Source organism: Anguilla anguilla, chromosome 15, assembly GCF_013347855.1.
Source record: "Anguilla anguilla isolate fAngAng1 chromosome 15, fAngAng1.pri, whole genome shotgun sequence".
In the NCBI taxonomy this organism is placed as follows: domain Eukaryota; kingdom Metazoa; phylum Chordata; class Actinopteri; order Anguilliformes; family Anguillidae; genus Anguilla; species Anguilla anguilla.
In genome coordinates this window covers 31,791,169-31,799,985 of record NC_049215.1, presented here as the reverse complement: position 1 = coordinate 31,799,985, position 8,817 = coordinate 31,791,169, and the positions used below count along the sequence as shown (strand labels likewise).

The window sequence follows — 8,817 nt, the reverse complement described above, 5'->3', positions numbered from 1 at the left end:
CCCAACTCCCCCCCCCCACAGCTGGGATGCCGAGGGGAGGGTCCAAGAGGTGTGTGTGTGGGTCTGTATGAGTGTGTGTGTGTGTTTGTGTTCTTTGTGTGTGTGTGTGTGTGCACGTATGTAGGTGTATGTGTATGTGTATGAGTGCGTGTGTGTGTGGGTTTATGTGTATGGGTGCGTGTGTGTGTCTGTGTGTGTGTGTGTGTGTGTGTGTATATGTGTGGGTGGGGTGGGTGTCCAGTTTCTGCCTGTTATTTTGGTGTTGCTACCCTGGCTCCGCCCCCCTCAGACAGGATAGTGGGAGGTAAGCAGCAGGGATTTTCAAGTCAGCACCCAAAAATAGGGGATGGGGGGGGGGGGGGGGGGTGGGGGGTGGGAGGCTCCGTTGGACGAGCCCTGCAGGGGTGGTGTGCGCCCCCGCCTCTCCCCTGGCAGTCGGTCGGAGAGGCGCTGCAGTCGGGACGGCGAGATGAAGCTCAGCGTGGCGCTCTTCTTCGCCGGGTTCTTCGCGGCGCTCGGCGCCGTCTTCTTCCTCCTCTCCTTTGGGACGGACTACTGGCTGCTGGCCTCCGAAACCTGCGGCCCGGACCCCAGCGGGACCACCGGGCCCGGCGGCGTCATCCTGGAGGTGGGGGGGGCTGTGGGGGGCAGGGGTGGATGAGGGAGGGGGGGGGACGGGGTGTTCGCCAGGGTGGTGTAACTGTTAGCTGGGCGTGCTGCTCAGGAGCTGCAGGTTTGATTCCCTGGTGTGGCACTGCCGTTGTACTCGCTTTAAGATGAATTGCTTCAGTAAATTTACAGATGCGTCGATGGCTGGTGTGTAGATCATGTCGGCAGTAAGCCCCTTTGGTGGTCTGGTAAAGTCCTAAATGTGACTGTGAAGATATATGCGGTTGTTTTAGGATTGTTCTGCACTGAGGTTGCTCTAGATTCCATCAAAATGCTTCTCAACAGAAGTGGTCTTAGAACAACCAGGAAAAGCTTGTGTCGGTCACATAAAATGACTAACATCTTTGACTGGACTAGTTGTACAGATGTGGAACTCTCGGTACCACTGTTACCAAGGTTTGGATTCAGAATGAAAATTACTTCCGACTTTGTTTGGGATTATGTTGCATTTAATTTATGCTATAAAGGACACAAAAGGCCTGAATTTAATAAAAAGTTGTAAATTAATCCTTGTGCTTTTAGTTTTGATGGTCACTGGATTCACCAAACTTGTCTTTGAAGGAAAAAGGGAAACATGCATTTAGTTGTAAGTCATAGTAAAGGGCGAATGTTGAATTAGATCCAAATCTACGCGTTTGCCGCCTCAGTCCGAGGTTCGCCTTTGATCATCGCCGACCTCCGATGATCTGAGGCTCTGGATTAAATTCCGGAGAAATGAATCTGTAAACAGTCTGAATTGCCGCCGAGGTTGAATATCAGACCCTACGGAAAGCCGTCCTTTTAATAGCGGCCAATTGAAGCGCGGTTCGGTCGTAAAGCTCGAGCTGAGGCTTGGATGCGGGAAGTCATGTGACTGAAGAGCGGAAGGCATGTGCCCCCCTCGTGGGTGAGTAGCGGGGCGGGGGGGACCGGTGCAGCTGTCGCACTCGGCTCAGGCCAGACTGACTTGACTCACGCCAAATGAATGCTGGTCACCTGACCAGCGAAGATCTGTCTGTCACTAAAAGCGCAGTGGCGCAATTCCCCGTTGCACTGTATCTGAATGCTTTATATTCAGTTACAGTGAGCGCCATAGTGTTTGGGACTAAGACATTTTTTTTCTTGATTTGGCTCTGTACTCCAACAATTCACAAGTGGTTAAAGTGCACATTCTCAGACTAAGTTTATATTTTATTTTTTATAAATACACTTGTTTCCCAAAGTAGAAATTACAACACTTTTTATGCATAGTCACCCCCCATTTGAGAGCACTATAATGTTTGGGACTTCACAGATATTTCTGATTAGTCAGGTGTGTTCTATTGCTTCCTTAGAACTTAAGGCAACTAGCCCCTGAAACAAGCAGGAGCTGAAGATGGCTGCAGTACAGGCCTGGCAGAGCATCACCTGAGAAGTTAATCAGTACCTGGTGATGTCTGTGTGTCACAGGCATCAAGCAGACATTGCATGCAAAGGATATGCAACAAAGTACTAAACCATGACTACTTTTATTTACGTAGCATTAGTATCCCAAACATTATGGTGCCCTGAAATAGGGTGGGCTATGTAAAAGAAGTGCTGTAATCTGTCATTTCTACATGGTGAAACCAAAGTGTAGAAATACCCTTAAATAAAAGCGGAGTGTGCATTTTAACTATATGTGAACAGTTTGATTACAAACCTATAATTGCAGTGTACAGATCCAAATCAAGAAAAAGTCATTTTTTCTTAAAAGCGTTATTAACATAATTCACAAGCTGCATACAATTTTTTAAATATTCATTCCACGCTGCGGCCTGGGTTTGGTTAAAATTAGCCCATAACCGAAAAGAAAAAAAAACTGATTGCCAAATTCTGCCTCTGAAGACAAACTCCAAGCTCTACATTTTTATTATAAATCAAAATTAAGGACAGGTCTCATTTCAAATAAAAATAAAATTACTTATTTACAGCAACGTTTTTCATAAAAGCAGAGGTATCAGCTGGTGGTGTGTGGATTTTGGTTATTTCTTTCAAAATGGCTTATGATTATATGAAATCAGGGATTAGATTGGAAATTGCATCCCTGGCTGTCCCCAGGTGTCTGTCAGCTTCTGGGTCAGGTATGATTAAATCCCTCAGGTACCTGAATTCAGTGGGCATTAATTAGCTAATGTAGGTTGAATAGTGATATATAAAGTACTATTTATGTATCATAATGATAATAATAATAGTAGTTTATACATCATCTTTCTTCTTACATTAATTAGCTAATGGAAGATGAAAGATGATAAATAGTGGTTTATATATGTATTGTAATAATAATAATAATGATAGTTTATATATCCCCTTTCAGTTTACATTAATGAGCTAATGTAAGATGAAAGGTGATGTATAAACTACTACCATAATAATAATAATAATAATATGTAAAAGTTTCAAGAATAAAAATACTATCATGTTAGTATCAAGCATCATGACTACCCTGACACTACTGTATGTTGTAGTGGTTTGACTTGTAAGTATTGTAAGACTGGATTGATCTCTTCAGCCGAGATGAGGTTCAGTATTTGTATTAAGCTGTGGAAACTGGAGCGGTGATTTTCCATTGAATTGTTTTGCATTTCCTGTCCTGGGCTGTGCACAACATTCCTGTCCTCCTTCTCCTTGAATCCATTCGACACGTACACAGCCGGCTTTTCACTCAGTGAAGTGGGCTTGTAAACCTTGGTGATGTGAAAGCAGTGTGTCACGTACAGTTTAAAAACCCAACCATGAGATGCAATGAATGGCTGTTCTGACCACTGCTTCTCACTGCTGCTCCGACCGCTGCTCCCCACTGCTCCTCTGACCGCTGCTCCACATTGCTGCTCTGACCGCTGCTCTGACCACTTCTTCCCTGCTGCTCCACACTGCTGCTCTGATCACTGCTCCCCACTGCTGCTCTGACCACTGCTGCTCTGACCACTGCTCCACACTGATGCTCTGGTCACTGCTGCTCTGACCACTGCTCTCCACTGCTGCTCTGACCACTGCACCCCACTGCTGCTCCCCACTGCTACTCTGACCACTGTTCCACACTGCTACTCTGACCACTGTTCCACACTGCTGCTCTGGTCCCTGCTCCATGCTGCTGCTCTGACCCCACTGCTCCACATTGCTGCTCTGATCACTGCTGCTCTGACCACTGCTCCATGTTTCTCGCTGCGCTGCGCTGCAGTATTGCTGCTCTTCACTGATCTGTGCGCTGCTCCCCATGACTCCCTGTTGCTTCCCTACAGCGGGGGGATGTCGTGGTGACGGACAGTGGCCAGGACCCGACCACCTTCTACCACGAGGGCTTCTTCTGGCGCTGCTCCTTTGGAGGAAAGCTGGAGGACGACACCATGTGGAAGTTCTGGTTCAGTAAGGCTAATGCGGCAAGCGTACACGCATGCGCATATACACACATGCACAAACGCACACACACATACTTACACACATACGCACACACACTCATATACACACACACACAAACGCATGCACGAGCACACATGCACGCACGCACGCACACACACACATAAACGCATGCACACATACACACACACACACACACAGTATCACAACAGGTTTACTACCTGCTCCCAGTTCTCGTCCTCCCGGAGGTCAGGAGAGTCGAGCACGTGTCTCTCACGCGTCTCTGACCCCCCCACCCCCACCCCCGCTGGTCCTCTCTCTCCTCTCTGGAAAGAGCGTTATTACTGGGGACCTGAAGAATGTTCCAGACTCCTCCTGGACATTTCGCAAGTGTCCTTCCCGCGGGAGGAATTTTTCCCGCTCAGGCAGAATGTTCCGCGTCGGGTCGGAAGCCAGATGGCTTTCCCAGTAGTGAGCGCGCTCCCTGTCCTCGAGCGCCCCGTAGGACGCGCGGGAAGCAGCGAACTGAAAAGAGGGGCACATGCCACAGGCTCTGACCGCATTGCTGTGGTAAGAATGGCAGGAATTTTTTTTGCAGGGAATGTGGCAGGAATTTTGGGAAAGTGCAGGGAATTGTGCCAGGAATTTTTGGGAAAGCACTGGGAATTTCAAAACCTCCATGTGAAACGGCAGTGTGGAGCCTGATGAGGAAAGTTAACGTGACCGTTTCAAAGCTGGGTTCCTTCTCCAGCGAACGCAGTGCTGTATGACTTAATTGCAAGTGAATTTATTTGATGAACAAATTAGCGTAAACTGCTAGCATGGGCTGGCCTCTGACACTAGAGAATAAAAAATAAGAAATGGATTAAATAAAAACACCAGCAGATTAATTAACTGTTGATCATTAGTCAAATTTACCAATTAATAGATATTTGTAGGAATCCCAGATGGCAAATTGGCAGCTGTGTCATGAGGTTGCCTGCAGTCGGTCAAATCAGTGGAATTGTTAGCTGTTTTTGTTAATTGGGCTGTTGCCCGAGTAGGCCTCTGTCAGTATAATTGCAGATCGTGATTGGTTGTGCTGAACAAGCCTGTGACAGAATGACGTTTGGAAAGCGTTTGGTTGTGACGACTTATTTTTTTTTACATCAAGCGCAAAATCTCAACCTAACTTTTTGTTTTTCCCGCATTAACTCCTCAGCCAATCAGCCCACCTCCAAGGTGTGCATGCACGCCTACCTGTTTCCCTTCCCCGTGTCCGAGCAGACCCACAACGCCACCACCTACGACTCGGCCATAAGTGAGTAAAAGCCGCCCGTCTTCTCCTCTCTCTCTCTCTCTCTCTCTCTCTCTCCTTGCTCTTCTCGAGCTTCGCGAACGCTGCCATGACAACGGGAATTCTGTCTGCCCTGCCCCAGTCTACAGGGGGTTCTGGAGCATCTTCATGCTGGTGGGTTTGGTTGCCGTGGTGCTGGGCGGCTTCATCATCATCTGCGCCGCGCCCTTCGCCAGTCACCGCCTCTATAAGGCCGGGGGGAGCCTCTTCGTCGCTGCTGGTGAGTCATGCACCACCACCACCGCCACCATCCTCATCCTCATCATCATTAGATTTGCATTTACATCTCACATGCACATCTTACATGATCCATTCATGCAGCTGGTTTTTTTGCTGAAATAATTCAAGTTAAGAACTGTACTGCTGGGTTGGAGTGAAACGCCCCAACTGGGAAATGAACCAGCAACCTCTGAGCCTTACAAGCTGAGTTCCCTGACCATTCCAGTACTTATAAAATATATATATATATATATATATATATATATATATATATATATATATATATATTCCAGCGTTCCCAGTTGGGGTTGTATGTTGAAACATGGCTGTGTTCACAGAGAGTGTTGGGCTGTGGTACAGCACAGATATAACCCATCTCACTTCTCCAGGCTCGGCCTGTTTGGAATTAATCCAGCAGATTCCAGCGGCCCCTTCTCCTTGCTCACCATCAGGAATCTAATCTGCCAGTTAGGGGCCTGCCTTACGATGATCCTCCCTTCTCCCCATTTGGTGTGTGTGTGTGTGTAGTATGTGTGTGTGTAGTTTGAGTGTGTAGTATATTCCGGATTTGAAGTTAAGGTAGTTCTCTCTCTCTCCCCTCCCCCCCCTCTCTCTCTCTCCCTCCCTCCCGTCTCCCCCCCTCCCCTCCCTCCCTCTCTCTCTCTCTCAGGCCTGTTCCTGCTGGCGGTGGTGGTGATGTTCGTGATCTGGGTCCAGGTTCTGGACGTGGTGAACGAGTACGTGACCCACCGAGCCAGCGGCTGCGTGGACTTCCAGCTCAACATCCGCTACGGCCTGTCCTTCATGTTCGCGCCCGTGGGCGTGTTCTTCAGCCTGCTGGCGGGGCTGCTTTTCCTCCTGATTGGCCGATCGCTGCAGCTGCAGTACAGCTAAGCCCCCCGTGCGGCGAATGGCGATTGGTTGGAAGGCTGGCCGTTGGGCGGTTTCTTCCGGGATACCTTAAAAAGTCACTCGTGTTTGAACTGGAGGAACTGGGGGGGGGGCAGGTTTGGGATCACTCGGGGGGCACCTGTTCATGAGGGCACTTTTTCGAACTACGACTCCAACCAAGGCCACGGGTGTGTTTGAGAGTCCGGGTGTGGTCGAGGGCCCCATTTTGGTTGCCTGAGAATCGCTGCCCCTGGCAACCAAAAGCGGTTTCTGTGCTGTAAACAGTATTTTCACATGCATCCATTTCATATATTCATTACATCTGTTTGAGATTTTTTTTTACAAGAGTTTGATTAACCACAGAAAACTTAATCCGTATTTCAGTTTATCCTTCTCAACATTCATATGCACGTGTGTCTATTTTAATATTTTACAAAATCCTGTTTGATGTTGATTTGTTCCTGGTTCCTTTATCACAGTAGTACTGTTTCTCTTACCACACTGAAAGAGCTAGTATGTGTTAGTAATTGTGAATTTCTGCCATCGATGAATAACTACCGGTATCTGTGATTTGCCTTGGGCCCTCTGCCTTGTGTCTATGGCTTTCTGTGACCAGATATCGTCTGAGGGACGTCATCACCATGAACTCAAAGTTAACGTGTGGAAAAGCACAATTCCAAAGGCACGTATGTTTAATATACTGCATATATACCCTGTCACTTCATTTCCACATTTAAAGCATACGGTGTGGTTGTGCTGAAGATATACTGTGAAATGAAATGCATTTGCAATATATTCTTTGGTAGTTGCATAAAATTAAATGTTTGTAAAAATATAAGTTGGAATATATTTTTCATATTTTTAATTTCAGAATTTACAGTACACTGAAATATATGAAAAGAAATTCATAAGACTTGGGCATTTTATTTAATTCGTTTTAACAAACAACTGACGGGCTATGACTACCATCAAGTGTTAAAAATTCAGGAAGATCACGTGCTTTGTTAATATTGTGGTTTGGTGTATATTGCAATTAAATAACATTAATATTTGGTGTTGGAGATTGTGATCCTTAGAATGTTCACAATTAGGAACATTCTAAATGCCTTTTACAGACTACCACATAGTTTGTATTAATGCTTATATAGGTGTAATATGGCAGTAATAAGCAATATATTACAGAATATAAAAAAGTGTATGTCGAATAAATATGAACACGGGAAAACTAAACTTCTATTAATGGTCAGACACCAACATCTTTTGCTGTACTATACATTATCCCAGAGGAACAGATTTTGTACACTTGTATACATTTTGTAAAATGGCATTAAAATTATAATTTGGGATTTCAGGGTTTCTCGTATGTAGTTTATTGGGATGGCAGGTATGCCATCCCGCCAAGTTACGCCTTGTGTAGTTTACACCACTTCATCGCCTTGCACATTAGGGTGCGGGTTGTCTTTCCTGATAAACTATCCGATTGGCTGTGCTACGTGTCAGTCATGTCTTTCCTGTTTACTTTGCGCCGGCCAGTCACAGCCTGTGAAAGACTGGTGACTTGTGATTAGTGATAGGGTAGTGACGAGTGGTAGTTTGTGATGAGTCATATTTTGCTATTAGTGGTCGTTTTTGATGAGTGGTAGTCACACGCATGGTGCGACAAGTTCCGTTGATTAAATTTTTTTTTTTTAATCCTCAAAAGCTTTAAATTGTTTTTTTTTTTAACTGACTTTGTTTCCAAATCTAGACATCCTATGGGCGTGTTCAGTGAGTGAATTACATAGTACAAACTACCCTAAGAGTACCTGAAACAAAAGAAGCAGAGGCTAAATAAAATTAACCTGAAAATATCACTGATAATGCCACCCCCCACCCCTCGACATAGTAAAGTTAAACATAGACACCGCCATTACATTAGGGCCCGCCTTGTAAGCAGTAGCCTACAAGTGGCTGCTTTCCTAGGAACAAGGTTGGCATTCATTGGTCAAACGTACTGTAGTCGTATTGTCCAGCCTTTTCTCTGTTTCAAGTGAAGTCAAGCAGGCCAGGCTATCTCTGGCACTGTGATTGACGTGTGCTTGACAGGTGAACGCAGATAAAGTGTGTAAGTGGGCTGTGCGCTCTCAGGAGGAGACAGCTGTTTGAGTCTGCAGCGATCGCGTTACAGCCCCACTTGCCAGGAACCTTGTGCACGGACGGCAGCTATTTTAAATCCCCCTCCGCAGATCGTATTTCTCCGCAAACGCCAAAAAAACTGACCGAGCCTCGCCCCACAGTACGGACATTTCTACGCATATTTATGAACTGAAATGATTTCATAATGTTAATTTTTTGCAACCGCTTTAGTT

At 46.0% G+C, this 8,817-nt stretch overlaps 1 protein-coding gene across 1 annotated transcript; it reads left to right on the top strand.

Moving 5' to 3' along the window:
* Nucleotides 1-375: 375 nt before the first annotated feature.
* tmem182a (transmembrane protein 182a) lies at nt 376-7,300 on the top strand. The gene is made up of 5 exons (XM_035393091.1): nt 376-628; nt 3,909-4,032; nt 5,225-5,323; nt 5,442-5,579; nt 6,249-7,300. Exons 1-5 carry the CDS (start codon nt 470-472, stop codon nt 6,470-6,472), a joined length of 744 nt encoding a protein of 247 aa, XP_035248982.1. The 5' UTR covers nt 376-469; the 3' UTR covers nt 6,473-7,300.
* The last annotated feature ends 1,517 nt before the right edge of the window (nt 7,301-8,817 follow it).

What these genes read in the sequence shown, in the direction of transcription:
- tmem182a (XM_035393091.1), top strand. Translation starts at nt 470, where the DNA reads ATGAAGCTCAGCGTGGCGCTCTTCTTCGCCGGGTTCTTCGCGGCGCTC. An exon ending in CCGGCGGCGTCATCCTGGAG is followed by an intron (nt 629 to 3,908) that starts GTGGGGGGGGCT and finishes GCTTCCCTACAG; the next exon opens with CGGGGGGATGTCGTGGTGAC. An exon ending in CATGTGGAAGTTCTGGTTCA is followed by an intron (nt 4,033 to 5,224) that starts GTAAGGCTAATG and finishes TTAACTCCTCAG; the next exon opens with CCAATCAGCCCACCTCCAAG.